Source organism: Quercus robur, chromosome 11 (assembly GCF_932294415.1).
Source record: "Quercus robur chromosome 11, dhQueRobu3.1, whole genome shotgun sequence".
Taxonomy (NCBI): domain Eukaryota; kingdom Viridiplantae; phylum Streptophyta; class Magnoliopsida; order Fagales; family Fagaceae; genus Quercus; species Quercus robur.
The window spans coordinates 53,865,511-53,882,136 of NC_065544.1; the positions used below are offsets into that span (position 1 = coordinate 53,865,511).

The 16,626-nt window shown below is 33.2% G+C and overlaps 1 protein-coding gene across 1 annotated transcript; it reads left to right on the forward strand.

The window, feature by feature from the left end:
• Positions 1-3,789: 3,789 nt before the first annotated feature.
• LOC126705242 (putative disease resistance protein RGA4) lies at positions 3,790-15,199 on the forward strand. The gene is made up of 2 exons (XM_050404142.1): positions 3,790-3,847; positions 14,274-15,199. Exons 1-2 carry the CDS (start codon positions 3,790-3,792, stop codon positions 15,197-15,199), a joined length of 984 nt encoding a protein of 327 aa, XP_050260099.1.
• Positions 15,200-16,626: the final 1,427 nt, after the last annotated feature.

Consider the following 16,626-nt stretch of genomic DNA (forward strand, 5'->3'; position numbering starts at 1 on the left):
TTATTTATTTTTTTGAGAAGAAGCTATACTGAGATTTTTTATTTTTTTTTTAATTTTTTGGAGAATCAAGCTATATGGGATTATGATTGTTATCTAATAGAGCAACTATTTTAAAACTAGCCAATAACCCGTGCAATATATGGGCACACAAAAGTTTGACATAATCGCTCTGTTTGTTTTGATGGAAAACATTATATAAAGATAGGTTTCTATATTTTTCAATGATTGATAGCATTAGAAAAAATGAGTTAAAAGAAAACTATTTTTGATCAACATAAAAAGTATGACTTATTTTTAGAGATTGTTTTCTACTAATTTTTTTCGAAAAACAACTCTATCTCACAATAAGCTAAATAAGAGAAGTTAAAAAACTGTTTTTCAACGCATTTGAGGTTACTACCAAATATAGGAAAATGAGATAATTTTATAGAAAACATTTTTTGGAAAATGACTCATTTTCTAGAAGACATTATTGCTGAAACAAACAGAGCGAATATATTTTTTGTTTAAAAAAGAAATTTGGTAATTATGATAACTAATAGACATTTATTATAACTGTGTTTGTATATGAAACTAAAAATTTTAATATGGGGCATTTACTATGATTGTACTTGTGAGGGGGTAAAAGACTAATAGGCCCATGTCGATGTCTACATTGGGCCAGGGGCCCAGCCCAAGGAAAAAACCCCTCCTCAGTCATGGGAAGGAAAAGCCCCTCCTCGGCCATGGGAGAATCCTCCTCGGCTTGGATATAGCCGAGGATAAAAGAGGTAACCTGTCACTAGTACTGACACTCCATATCGTTCCACAGAGTAGGAAAAACACTAAAGCAGAAAAGGACAACAGAGAAAACGAAAGTGTCTAAGGGAAAGGTTGCCATTATTGCATTCAGTGCCTTGTGCCTGACACGGCCATACTTCTCTATCCTTACAACCACTCCCAACAACTGGAGGGAAGGGCTGATGGGACAAATAACTACCCTAGGGACCCATTCAGGAGGAAGAAAACTACTATAAAAAGGGAGTAAAGAGAGATGGAAGGGACGGGGCTGAGACCCCGCATCCTACCAGAGGTACCAGAAAAAGCTCTCCGGACCGTGCCGAGGGGCAATACCTTCGCTTCAAAGCTTATAAGGCAGAAAGTGGTCCTTTTATTGTGGGTACCTAAGGCATGCTTGCAACGTCCTAGGCATGCTTGGCAACGTCCTTGGCCGACCTCGGCATGCTTTGCAACGTTCTAGGCGTCCCACATCGAAGATAAATCCCCCCACTTTCTGCCTTATAAGTTTTGAAGTAAAGAAGTACTGTACCACTAGTTCTTTAAAAGAACTAGTGGTACACTATTTAAAGAATTAGTGGTACACTACTCCTTCGTTTCAAAGCTTATAAGGTAGAAAGTGGGGGGATTTCTCTTTGATGTGGGACGCCAAGGATGTTGCCAAGCATGCCTAGGACGTTGCAAGCATGCCTAAGCGTGCCTTAGGTATCCATAGTAGGATACTTGAAGGACTATGAAAGTAAAATGAACTCTAACAAAATCAACAGAAATTTCCTACAAATTTTAATAAAATATCAGATGATAAAATTGTTTAATTATGACCGACAAACCATTGAATTCAACCAAGAGATATGCCCTATATAATTTATCAATATAATAGCTTTAAGTTCATGACGGGGATAGAACCAATTTATCTTGACTTAAAATTACATTGGCAAGTAGGTTCCACTATTGCCAAGATAATAAAGCACTAAAATTTGGCTCAAAAAATTACATTGACGATATTAATCTTGATTGTATGACTTTCGTTTGAATCGCATAAGTAGTGTGCGTTTAATTTGGCATGACTTAATTTTGTTAGCTTATTTTACTATTTAGCTTATTTTTGCTACTATTCATAGGTTCCATTATACTATTCATGGGTTCTATTGTACTATTTCAACTAATTTTTGCCTTTATCTATAGTACTTTCAGTCAAAAGTTTTTCAGTTTCAGCAAAATAAGCAAATTCCAAACTGATCTGTAGCATTACCTTGAATTATATTTGAGTTCTGTTCTCTTTCCAGATTGTGTTGTCCATCTATGCTCTATAGATTCAAAAACTTGCCTAACCTTCAAATATTGGAGATTAGTTTGCATCATTTACTGCCCACATTCAAGTCTTCCTACTCGAGCAGATCGGGGTCATTGAAGAGTATGTTGGAAAGCAATCTCCAATATGTTTTGAGAGAAAATTTTCCTTGTTGCTGGCCACCCAAAGCTGGTCCGGCCAACCTTCCAATGATGCGTGTTTAAAAATTGCTTAGTTTTAGTAAATTATTTGTATAACATGGGACAAAAGTCTTTAATGGAGCTGTGAAGATTCGTGTCTCCTGCCTATCAACGACAAACTGCATTCATGTTAGAATCAATAACTCATCCTATATATCTCAAAATCAATAATTCTGCTACACATTCTTGCCAAATAAATCTTATTTGTCAAATAAATCACTTAGCCAATTACCAACCATGTAAACAGGAATTGAGAGTTTATAATTACAATTTACATCAACTCACTCTTCAATTCATTACTGCCCTCCCATTTTGACAAACATTTGTGGAATAATGAGAAACTCACATTACAATTCATCTGGGTTCATTATGAACCTAGTGGTTTTTAAGATGCCTATTTTAGATTTGTAAAAAAATTACCTATATTTCTCCTGTAATTCCCTTATTAATGATTACGATAAATTATTAAAGATAAAATAAACAACCACAAAGAGATGAATACGGAAGTTTCAAGAACTTAATGAAGTGGATAAGTTGATTTAAAAACAAAATTTTTATTTATTAATTATTTTTTCTTCCGTGTTGTTGAAGGATTCCAATGAACTATAACACTATAGCATGAATTTTCAAGAAAATATACCCAAAACCAATTTAACCCAACTACCAAAAGCAAAACCAAACTAACACAAACGCGCAAAACGAACCAACTCAAACTGCAATACCTTAATGAAAACTAAATTTGTGCCTCGTGTTTTAAACAATTAAAGTGAAGATTCCACCAAAAGTAATATTTCGGCCTTTTTAAAAGTAAATATAAAATATTCATTAACCAGTCAATCACAATAACATATAAAATTGTGATTGACTAGTTAATGAATATTTTCTTTTAATGAATATTTATTTTTATACGGACCTATTATTTTTCTTTACCTTAGTTGTCCCCTATAAAAGGTGAAATTGTTAGGTCTACTGGATGATTTGTTAAAGTGTTCTTCCCAATCAATAAGTGGTAATGTTTTATTAGTTTAAAGGACCATTTAGTAGACATCTTAGAGCATTCATAGCAGTGGAGCTAAAAATATAGCTATTTGTTATCTACAAAAGTCATTTTATCTATTTTACCTCTTCACACCCAACATCAATGGATCTATATTTTTAGCTATTTGATTAAAATAATACAAATAACTCATTAGAATAATAATAAAAACATCCACTGCAAAAAAAAAAAAAAAAAAAAAAAAAAAAAAAAAAAAAAAAAACCCACCAACCCAAATCCTCAATCTTTTTCCTCAACCCAAACCAAACAAAATCACCAATCACAAACAAAATCAAAAATCACTAACATAGCGCAAACACAACATGGGTCGGTGAGCTAGGTCAACAGAAGGGGTGTGTCGACGGAAACCCAGCACAAACACAAATACAAACACAAACACAAACCCAACACAAATCGGTGACAAACCCAGAAATCAAGCTCCAATAGAATAGATGAAGATGAAGACCTAACAGAATAGATCAGCGATGGGGCTTAGGGAGATGGGTCTCGACGAGATGGGTTTGGGGAGATGGGGTCTCGGTGGTAGGTGAGTTGGTTGTCAAGTTGAGGGATGAGGGAGGCACTAGACGGCTATAGAGAAAAAAAAAAATGAGGAGGAAAAAAGAAGAGAGAGAGAGAGAGAGAGAGAGAGAAGAGAAAATATTTGTTTAATGAGAGGAGAGAGAGAAGTTAATAAAATATTATTATTATTTTTAGCTTCTTGCTATAGTGCACAACCATAAATAGCTGTGCACTATAGAAAGAAGCTAAAATTTTTTACCTATGGCACCACTACTATAGCATGCATTTTTGTGTTTTGGTGAAACTAAAATAGCTATATAGCTATTTAGCTTCATTGCTGCTGAGCATCTCCAGCAAACTTTCCAAAATTTTGTACTGTTTGGAGAGTGAATAGTTCATTTTACCTTTTACTTACATACTTTTTCAAATACATCTTCCAACAGACTCTTTATTATTTCTCCATCTCATTTAAATATTATTTCTTCATTCATTCTTTATTAATTCCTTATTTTTTTTTAATCTTCATTTATTCTTCCTCTATTCATTCCCAACAACTATATTTCAATAATAATTTCTTCAAATTTTGTAAGAATCATATTTCTTAAATGGTAATATTTCTTAAGGGATTTTTATATTTTATGATTCATACTTTTTCATTAAAAAAAAAGTCCACCACACGGATTAGACTAATCCCTTTTATTTCTTATTATTCAATAAATTATAATTAATTTCCTTAAAAAAAAAAAAAAAAACTTAACATACTTATTATCATTTAAAATAATTCCACCACATAGGCACACACCACACGTTTTCCTTTTTTTCTCCACCCCTTCCTTTTTTGTTTCATTATTGTCAAACACAGAGAGAGAAAAGAGATAAAAAAAAATCTCCCCACAGATATCGCTGAGAGAGAGAGAGGTCGCCACTGCGAAGGCCGGTGGAGATCACACATTCATCACCGCTGGTCTTCCTCCTCACCACCAAGTGCATGCAAACCTAGTTGGGTCAGATCGGCTTCTCTCTCTCTCTCTTTTTCCTTCTTTTCTTGTTTTGATTCACTTTGTTGTTACAATTTGTTTTATGTGAACTAGATTGTGTTTTTTGTTTGATTATTTGTCTTTGTTTGATTATTTTTCTTTGTTTAGAGACATTTGAGAGACTAAAACAAGAGAGAGAAACAGTGCTCTAAAGAAACAAAGAGAAAAGAGGAAGGGGTGAGAGAGAAAGAATAATTTTTTTTATTGAGCTGGGTATTTTTTTAAGAAAGAATATTGACTTGGAGTTGCTACAGTGCTCTCCATGTCAAGAGAGCGACTGTAGCAACTCTAAAAAAAAAATTGGAGATGGAGAGGCTGTTGGAGGGGTTTTTTTGTATGTTTACTCTCCATAATTGGTTTTAGAGAACCTATTGGAGATGCTCTTAGTAAACTTAATTATATTTCAAATAAAAGGCCCCAAAAGCCACACGAATAAGAGGTAGGATCTATACGGAGAAAAATCTCATCCACCTTAGAATTGGATAGATCTCCTCAAAAGTAGAGACTGCTAGACACTAACAATTATCCCTTGCATCAATAACATTTGTTCATCACCCATCTTCAAAGCCCCGTCACTACTAACCTAATTGTTTTTTTAAAAAAAAGAAGAAGAGAATTTGAAAATACTAAAAAATAGCAAACAGCATACATAGAGATGGTAAGTAACTAAAGAAACATAGAAAAATAATAGAAATTATATCAAATTAATTTTTTTATACAAAAAAAATTAAATTGTCAATAAGATGAAAAGCTTTGTATCGATCATTTAGAAAGCTGTTGAATCTCCATTTTCCTACTATGTGAGGCCAATGCTGTTAATAGCGTATCGTCGATCGATCACTAAATTAATACAAAGAACCCATGCAACGTATCAAATAATATCGGGTTCTATCGTGGTTTTTTCAAGTGTTTTCAGCTAGTATTGACATATCGCTTGAACTCTAGTACAAGGAAAAGAAAAACGAAAATCAATTAAAAAGAGTTAAAATATGTGAATTTTAACTTTTATGTTTAGAAACAATTAATATAATTCATTCTTCTCCAAAATTATCTTATATACAGTATGTACCAAAATATGTCTATACTTCTATACTACTATTTAAGAGACTTCCCCTATTTGGACTAGATTTTTTTTGTTCTAAAATACCCCTACACCCTAGGTGTCAATAGAGGCAAAACTTAATTGGTAAGAATACATTTTTAATTCCCACTAAAACACTGCTTGCAAAAAAGGACCACTCTCTTGATGGTTTTTAAATTGCTTTATTTATTTATAAAAAAATTAAAATTAAAAAAAACAAACACACGGTTTCTTTGTAAAACCACATCTGCCATACTTATCAAAAAAAAAAAAAAAAAAAACACACACACACACACACATCTGCCGTTATTCAAAAACACAAAAAACTACCACAAAAATCTCCTTTTTAACTTTTCACTAAAGAGAAAAAAATTAAAAAAATAAATAAATAAATAACTTCGCACGCCTGTTTCTAATAACAAAAAAAAACTTCCCACCCCACTTACAAAAACAAAACTTCCATTTTTCTTTCATAATTAAAAAAAAAAAAAAAAAAAATCCATTTTCCTCTCTTCCCTCCCACTAATCCACTACTCATAGATATCCTCCACAAATTGAAGATTTATCCCATAAAAAAGTCACCAACCTCACGGATTGGTCTATTTCTCTCCTTTTTTTTTATTTTTTTTTTCTTTTCTTTTTTTAATGGACATCTATTTCTCTTTCTTACAAGGAACAACCTACAAATAAACTTCTGATGCTTACATTTCCAATCTAGATTGATATCTCTCATTTTTAATATATTTTTTTTAATTATTCACTTTCTCCTCTGTTATGAAGTTAATTTGTGTTTATTTGATTCTCTTTCAATGGTTTCCAGTGATGAAGGTGTAATTTCATTAGGTTTGGTGGAAAGGCTGTGATTGAAGACAACAATTTGCATCTAGTATTACATCTTTTTCTTTCTCTCTCACACATTCTTTGTCTTTTATTTTTTTCGTTCCTGTACAAGATAAAATTCTCACTCTCAATATCTTTGGGATTATATTTGTATTTTGTGGTTAATTAGAACTTAGAAAAGTTAAAAAGTGAAACCTTTTTGCATTTAATCTTTGCTTTTGTTCATTGATCGCATTATACAAAGGTATGAAAAATTGTCTATATGTTAATGAAAAGAAAACTAACTTCAGTTGTTGCCTCCTATTGATCTATTTGGTCATTATATTTTCACTTGATTTTTGTAATAATCTGACTATCTAAGTGTTTGAAAGATAAGGCTTTACATATCTCATTGCTCACTGTATTTAGTTGGAAATCAACCCAACCTTTTACTTTTATGTTTTTCAATGTGCAAAAATTAACTTACTTGGATATATGATTTATTGATTCTAAATTATACGTTTTAGACCCCTTAAACACAACCATATTAACCTAGTTATTTAGCTAAGTGATTAATTTAGGTAAATTATGTAGATCTAGGTTAACACAGATAACTCATATCATTCAAAGTAGCGGAAATATAAAGAACACAATGATATGATGATCTAGGAAAACCAAACCGGTAAAAAATCTGGGGAGAATTTAACCTAACTATCCTCAAGGTAAATAGCAAAACCACTATGAAAGAATTGAAGTTTGTACAATAGCGACTTAGACCACTAACATCCTATTGCGACCTCGAGTAGAAAACATACTACCATGACCCCATGATAGCTCTGAGTCTACGAACTACTTCTTTCATTGGCCTTTACAACAACACAAGCTCACCTGCTTGTGAGTTTGAGACTCCACTCAAAGGTTTTGGATCTCCTTAAACGTTGATCTTGTATGTAGCAACTTCTACAACACTGGATCCTGAGATTCTTCAAGAAATAACACCAGTAGAAGACATTAGAGAGCTTTTGGATACAAAACCCTAGATCTACAAAAGAGGTACAAGATGCACTCTAAAAAACTCTGAAAACCCCCTCTAAGGTTAGCTTATAATGTCTTTTAAATACTGGAAAAAATGGCTCGTGATTTGGGCCTTAACCGGATAAGTTATGGCCCTTTTAAGTTTGTTGATTTTGCTGATATGCGACTTTCGATCGATCGAGTACCGATTGAGTACCAATCGAGTACCAATCGAACGAAACAGCTTGTAACTCAGTTTTGTCATCCTGAACTTGAGTTTTTTTGTCTTGGACTTCAATGTAAACCATTCTAAACCAATGAGACTTAGTTTTTGTCATGGTTTGCCAACATTATAAACTCAAAACCTAACAATCTCCCCCTTTGGAAATCCGTGACAAAACACACATACAACATAATGCCCATATACAATAAAATGCCCAAATACATCACAAATCCCAATCTAAGACTCCTAACCTAGAAGTTGCAATAAGAAGTTGATCAGAATGCACCTGTCTTTCCTGAAAACACACAAAAGAACACATCACCGCATCTGTGGAAAGAAAGACATATAAACAATAATATGAAACACAATATAAAAACAAAAGTAAACTAACTCTCCCCCTAAGTTAGATATGTTAGTTTTTAGACCCCTTAAAAAATTGATTTAACCTAGGTAATTAGCCAAATTGTTACTTAGTCCAATTAAACAAGTTTAGGTTATCACAATAACAAAGATCAAATCATGCAAAGCAACGGAAAATAAATAATACAAGATATGATCACCCAGGAAAACCAAACCGGTAAAAAACCTGGGGAGGATTTAACCTAGCTATCCTCAAGGTAAAAAGCAAATCCACTAGAAAGAATCGAAGTTCATACAATAACACTTACAAGCCCCCACGCTCGACTTCTTATTGCTACCCACCAGTAGAACTTACTGACACGACCACGTGCAAGCTCCGAATCCATGGACTCCTTCTTTCTTTGGCCTTTGCAAAACACAAACACCACCGTTTGTGACTTTGAGATCCCACTCAAAGGTTTAGCAACATAAACTCTCCTGTTTGTGACTCCAAGACCACCCTTGAAGGTTTAGATCATCAGCATCTTTGATGACTAAAGAAGGCAGCAACTTCTACAACACCGGATCTTGAGATTCTTCGAGGAATAATACCAGTAGAAGACATAAGAGAGCTTTTTAGAAACAAAACCCTAAATACAAAAGAGGCACACTCTTTTCTCTCTGAAAAGCCACATAAAAACGTGTTTAGGGTTTCCTTTATATACTGGGAGAAGTAGATTAGAAACCCTAATCCTAAATGGACTTGAACTACTGTTTGGGCTTAATTAAAATTCTGTAGATACGACTTTCGATCGATCGAACCAGACAGATTATGAAATCTTCTTCCTGCAGCTTGTATGTTCTTAAATCTTGACTTGAATCACCTTGAGCATTGTCTAATAATACCTATAGACTTTAAGATCTATATCTAGACAAGTTTGTGTTTACGATTTGCCAATTGTTCTAAACATTTAGAACCTAACAAACTCCCCCTTTGGCAATTCGTGACAAAACTTTCATACAAAATGAAATGCTCAAATACAAGAACAACCCAACACAATAAAATTCTCAATTACATCACAAATCCCAATCTAAGACTCCTAATCTAGAAGTTGCAAGAAGAGGTAGAAGGTCTTGATCAGAATGCACCTGTCTTTCCTGAAACACTCAACAAACACATCACCGCATGTGTGGAAAGAAAGACATATAAACAATAATATGAAACAGAATATAAAAAACAAAAGTAAATTCTAACTCTCCCCCTAAGTTAGATATAATAAAATGCCCAATTACATCACAAATCCCAATCTAAGACTCCTAACCTAGAAGTTGCAAGAAGAGGTAGAAGGTCTTGATCAAAATGCACCTGTCTTTCCTGAAACACTCAACAAACACATCACCGCATGTGTGGAAAGAAAGACATATAAACAATAATATGAAACAAAATATAAAAAACAAAAGTAAATTCTAACTCTCCCCTAAGTTAGATATATCAAAAAGTTTTTATATTCTCCCCCTAAACAAAACAAACAGGCCATCTATGTCTCCCCCTTTTTGTCACATATTGACAAAGTCTACCTGATCAGAAGGTAGACAGAAAACATACGCAACAGAGTAAGAGAAAATAGAGACAACTCCTCCTATGAAGAGCAACAACTCCCCCTAAGAACTACAAAGGTAAAAAAAATTTCTCTCCCTATAAAAATAGGAAAAACAAAACAAGTTTTGAGAAAAAATAAAGGGGGTGGGGATAAATAAAAAGACACAAACCAAATTTTTTTAAAAAAAAAAAAAAAAAAACTAAATTGAGGATACACATGAAGAAAAAATATTCTATCTTTCAATAAAATGCAAACACGGCACTATGTGACCCATAAACAGTTGCATGAGTAGAGAAAATATTTTCACATTGATTATTCATCATAACTCTTAAGAAAATAATTTTCTACAATTCACACATAAAAATAGCATATACTAGAAAGTACATAACTCAAAAATTAATCAATCAATTTTTAAATCAAGTTGAGTACCCAATTTAGCAAAGTGTATGCACGTTATGTGTGAAAACAATGAGAGATATGACTTGCAAAACTGCAAGATGGATACAAAAACAATGCAATGCATGTGAATCCTAAACACAAATAATGCATGAAAAAATCAACTTTTTTGAAAAACAGAACAATTTAATGCAAAAACTCCTCAAAGCACAATATTTCATGAATGAAATACATGAGTATGAGATTAAAAGTTTTTCAAAAAAAAAAAAAAACTTGAATTCAACCCAGATCTTCCAAAAGCAAGTTTTTTAACCAATTGTCCTCAAAAACTCAAACATTAAGACATTTTGCATCAAAATCAAGGAACTTTAATCTTGGATGGCCACAACAAGATCACACACAATATAATGTACCAAGTTTAGCAAAGAGTAACTTGTGTAGTGTGTGCAACTAGCAAAAACTTGAAAAACATGTGAGGTAATATGTAAATAGAAATCAATCACAATTTCTACAAAATTCATCACATAGAATTTGAAAGAGACTATCACCTAAAGAGTTACATCATATAACTCCCACATCTCCTAGATCATAAGCTTGCAATCATGTAAGTTTCTTGAATTTTGCCTCATAATATACATACCAATTTTAAGTTATTCAGAAACTTGTTAAAAAGTCAAGATAATGTACACACCAATTTTAATTATGTGATTTGGCTTCAAGCCTAATAGTACATACCAATTTTAAGTATTAAGCAATTTAAACCGAGGCTTCACCTTATGTTCTTTTTGTGCATGTGCTACACTTTCTCGAACACAAAATCTTATGATATGCACTAAGGTGTTCATGATTGGCTAGTAAACAGTGGTGAGAAGGTTATTTATGCCTTTCTCAAAAGGTTCAAGTCCGACAGTCAAAAAACATGTGACTTCAAGATCAAGACAAAGTGATCAAAACTATAAACATCTTTCCCACACAACATGCACTACAAAGCTTCAACTAGTAAAGTGCAATAAGTAAGCTCATCAAAACTAAACAAGGTACATAAACTTGTTATGTAAAGATAATATGACTAATCCTTGATTATAAATCCAAGATGTGAAATACAAAACACAAAATTTTTTTTGGTTTAAAAAAAAATTTATGACCAAAAACAAAAAAGCACATATTATGCTAAATGAATAATGCAAATGCAATGCATGATAGTGCTTAACTAAGCTATAGAGGGTACACAAACAAGAAATATCAATTTCTTAATTAACCCTTGAGTACATGTACAAACTAGTACATCCTCATACAAAATCAAAAATAGTTTAGCACATATATAACACATTCTATTCAAGTTTCTTCACAATGTCAAGTATGTTCTAAATCAAGAGAGAGATCATAATTCATGTAATCCTCAAGAAAAATAAAACAAGACTCAAAATAAAATATTTTTTTCTTTTTGAAAAATTTTCAATGTTTTTGGATTTTTTTTTTAAAAAAAACAACTTAAAAAACAAAACAACCAAAAACAAAACATGTCCACAAACAATTGAAAGAATTAAATCAGGGACAAGTCAACAACACTCACCTTAGAGAATCTTTTCTCACCCATCTAGCACGAGTCTTCGGCTTTGTAGGTGAAAATTCATGTGAAGTAGAGTGTATTTGAGGGATTACACCAATCTTCTGAGAAAGACTGAAATCCTGCAAATTCCTTTCACAAGCCAACAAGCTCAAATTTTTCAAAAGAATATGAAACAATTTATATGGACTTATGGTATGAGAAATATCATCACAAATCCTAGACTGAAACATAGAATGCTTAAATTTCAGTTTATGACAATTAGGACGAATGTGACCGGAGACACCACAAAAGTGACAAATAGGAACAAATTTAGGAACATCAGTATTCCTAACAACAAATCTAGTCTCAGATTTTGGTTTTTGCCTCAACAAAGAACAATTTGGTCTAATATGACCAACTACACCACAAAGGTGACAAGTAGGCACAAAAACAGATTTATTATGCTCTCTAACAGTAGGTTAGACTTAGGTTTAGAAACTTTAGCGTCTACATCAAAACTTTTACCTTTGTCTAACCTAGCAAAATAAGCCTTTTCTTTATTATTCCTCTTAAAAGGAGGGATATAAACTTTCTCAGCTTTAGGCTTAAGAGAGACAAAAACACTTCTGTTATCAACAACAGACTTGGTACAAGTCAAATTTTCAATTTTAGCTTTAGATTCAACTAATTCTTGTTCCAAGCTTTTCATCTTCTCATCTTGAGAGGAAATTTGATTTCTCAAAAATTCATTCTTTTTATTAGATTCATCTAATCTAACAATCAATTTCTCTTTTTCAAGATTAGCCAATTTTAACTCTTCCTTGAATTTCTTAGCAATTTTCATAAATTTCAATAATTCCTTACGAAGAGTTTCACAGGCATCAATAAAATCAACAGAAGCATGAGCAAAAATATGATCAGAAAGGCACTTCAAATTATCCATGACAACAGGGGTCAAGGATCAGCTCTTAGATCAAAAGATCTAAAACAAAAGAGCAACCCGCTCTGATACCACTTGTTAGTTTTTTGACCCCTTAAACAATTGATTTAACCTAGGTAATTAGCCAAGTTGTTACTTAGTCTAATTAAACAAGTCTAGGTTATCACAATAACAAAGATCAAATCATGCAAAACAACGGAAAATAAATAACACAAGATATGATCACACAGGAAAACCAAACCGGTAAAAAACCTGGGGAAGATTTAACCTAGCTATCCTCCAAGGTAAAAAGCAAATCCACTAGAAAAAATCGAAGTTCATACAATAAGACTTACAAGCCATCACGCTCGACTTCTTATTGCTACCCACCAGTAGAACTTACTGACACGACCACGTGCAAACTTTGAATCCCCGGACTCCTTCTTTCTTTGACCTTTGCAAAACACAAACACCCCCATTTGTGACTTTGAGATCCCACTCAAAAGTTTAGCAACACAAACTCTCCTGTTTGTGACTCCAAGACCACCCTTGAAGGTTTAGATCATCAGCACCTTTGATGACTAGAGAAGGCAGCAACTTCTATAACACTGGATCTTGAGATTCTTCAAGGAATAATACCGGTAGAAGACATAAGAGAGTTTTTTTAGGAACAAAACTCTAAATACAAAAGAGGCACACTCTTTTCTCTCTGAAAAGCCACATAAAAACGTGCTTTGGATTTCCTTTGTATACTAGGAGAAGTAGATTAGAAACCCTAATCCTAAATGGGCTTGAACTGCTGTTTGGGCTTAATTAAAATTCTGCAGATACGACTTTCGATTGGTCGAGCCTGTCTTTCGATCGATCAAACTAGACAGATTATGAAATCTTCTTCCTACAGCTTGTATGTTCTTGAATCTTGACTTGAATCACCTTGAGCATTGTCTAATAATACCTATAGACTTTAAGATCTATATCTAGACAAGTGTGTATTCACGATTTGCCAATTGTTCTAAACATTTAGAACCTAACAAGATACATCAAAAAGTTTTTATATTCTCCCCATTTCAAAAACAATTTCAACTCCCCCCTAAATAAAACAAACAGGATTCCCACATTTCATCTATTTCTCCCCCTTTTTGTCACGTATTGACAAAGACAACTCAAACAAAGAGTAAATAGAAAACATATGCAACAAAAGTCAAGAAAAAATAGAGAATTAAGGGAACACAAAACAATTCAACTCTATAAATCTACAAATGTTACAATTGATGAGAATTTGTGCATAGATCAGTTGCAAATTCACTTAAGAGAACATATAAAAGATAAGAAATTTCTTCTTGTCATGGATGATGTTTAGAATGAGGATGATAACAAATGGATTGAACTGATACATCTGTTACTTGGTGGTTGCATTGGAAGTAAAATTATATTGACAACACGAAATAGCTGTGTTGCTACTATTACAGGCACTGCTCCCACATACGACCTAAAAGGTCTACCCCCAAAGGATAGTTTGTCTTTGTTTGTGAAATTTGCATTTAAGGAAGGACAAGATCAATATCCAAACCTCTTAGAAATTGGAAAAGAAATTGTTGGAAAATGTAAAGGGATCCCATTGGCGATAAAGACTATAGCTGGTATACTTTATTCAAAAGTTGATGAGGATGAGTGGAAATTTGTGAGAGATAATGAGATATGGAACTTAGAACAAGATGGTGGCATCTTACCTGCGTTAAGGCTTAGTTACAATCAATTGCCTTTTCACCTGAAGCAATGCTTTGCCTATTGTTCCCTTTTTCCAAAGAATTATGTATTCTGTAGTTTTAAATTGATTCAATTTTGGATGGCATATGGAATTCTTCAATCCCCCGCCAATAAAAATCAAGAGTTAGAAGATGTTGGTGATTTGTATATCAAGAAGTTGTTGTTGAGATCTTTCTTTCAAGATGATAATGTGCACAAATTCGAGTGCATTACCTTCAAAATTCATGATCTTGTCCACAATCTTACACTCTCAATTGCCCAAGGTGAGTGTTCAGTAGTGACCAAGAAGTCCACTCTTGTTGCAGAAGTTTGTCATTTAACATTTTTGGACAATGACCAAGAAATTAAAACTCAATTAGAGAAGTTGAGCAAAGTTCGGACCATTATTTTCCAAACTAATCAACCAATGTCCTTACTTGAAGTATGCATATCAAAATTTAAGTACTTGTGGGTGCTTGATTTGAGGGAATCATCATTCGAGGTGTTGCCAAGTTTTATCAAAACTTTGAAACATTTGAGATATCTTGACCTATCAGATAATCACAAAATCAAGCAACTTCCTGATTCCATTTGCAAGCTGCATAGTTTGCAAACTTTAGTGCTTGAAAATTGCATCAATCTTGAATGATTGCCCAAAGGTATAAGGGACATAATCAGCCTCAGGTTAATAATAGTTACAACAAAGCATACTTGCTCAGAGAAGGCAGTAGGTTGCTTGAATTCTCTACAATTTGTAATTATATATGAATGTTTGAGTCTAAAATGTTTGTTTGAAGGGATGGATGGTTGTCTCGCAAATCTTCGAACATTGATTTTTGCGTATTATCCAAGTTTAACCTCTTTGTCACTCAGTATCAAACACCTAACTACGCTAGAGACCTTAATAATTTGGGATTGTGAAGAGCTAAGATTGATGGAGGGAGAAGAAAATCAGGATCTTGAGTTGAGCCTCAAAAAATTAATGATTGGCAAATTACCAAAGTTGGGGGTTTTGCCCCCACTAGCTTTAAGGATCTGCAAACACTTTACAATTGGTAGCGATTGGATATTGCAAAAATTTAACGGCTTTGCCGGAGTGGCTGCCATGACTGAAGTCACTTCAAACAATTGGGATTGCTAGTTGTCCTAAGTTGTTATCTCTCCCGGAGGGGATGCAAGCTCTCACTTCACTAAGAGAGTTGGGGATTGTACACTGTCCTGATTTGAGTAGAAAATGCAAAGAATATTTTCCCAAGATTGCTCATGTACCAGAGATTGAAATCAATGGGTTCAAGTTGACAATAGAGAAGATGTCGTAAGCAAATACATCTAGAAAGTAGAAGGAAGATGAGGTATTTACTATGGTTTTTAGTTTTTATGCTTAACAAAGGGTACTGATCTAATACTAATAATAGACCAATCTTTGAATGTTGGTTAAAAAAAAAAAAAAAAAAATCTAATGCCCTTGTTATCCAAATAGATTATAAAACCAAAAATCTCTTTTTGAAAGGAAATTGAAATTCCAAAACTTAAGTTGTATTTTGAATATTTATTTTTCCAATGTCCTCTAATTTTCCAACTATAAAAAATAAAAATAAAAATAAAAAGGGAGAGAGAAAAATAAACATGGAATCCTATTTAATTGATGGAGGAATTAAATTTCGTTTTTGGAACATTGTGTTTTAATTTAATTTTTTTACCTGATAGAAATTATACTATAGCCTAATCTAAGTGTATATGTGTATGAAGTGAACCCCGACCCTTGCCTCCCACACCCCATAAGCACTTATACTTGTGGAGTGACCATTGCACCAAGGGTGTGTGATGGTGGAACATCGTGTTTTGAAGGAGCAAAAAGGCATTGGCACCCATAATCTTGAATGAACAAATTAAATATTTATTTATGTTTTGTATAATCATTGATCATAGTATTATTCTTACTGTAAGTTTCTTATGTACTATTATTCATTTAAGGAGTTCAAAATGATGGTGTCTAAAAAAAGCCAACTCCTTACTCGTCCATAAACGTCGTCCAAGAGAGTTTTACACAAGCCACATTACTGTCGTCCAGAGAGA

Bases quoted from the DNA above. Each gene is read 5' to 3' on its own strand.
- LOC126705242 (XM_050404142.1), top strand. From the start codon at position 3,790: ATGGGGCTTAGGGAGATGGGTCTCGACGAGATGGGTTTGGGGAGATGG. The intron at 3,848-14,273 runs GTAGGTGAGTTG...CTACTATTACAG, and splicing joins GGGGAGATGGGGTCTCGGTG to GCACTGCTCCCACATACGAC.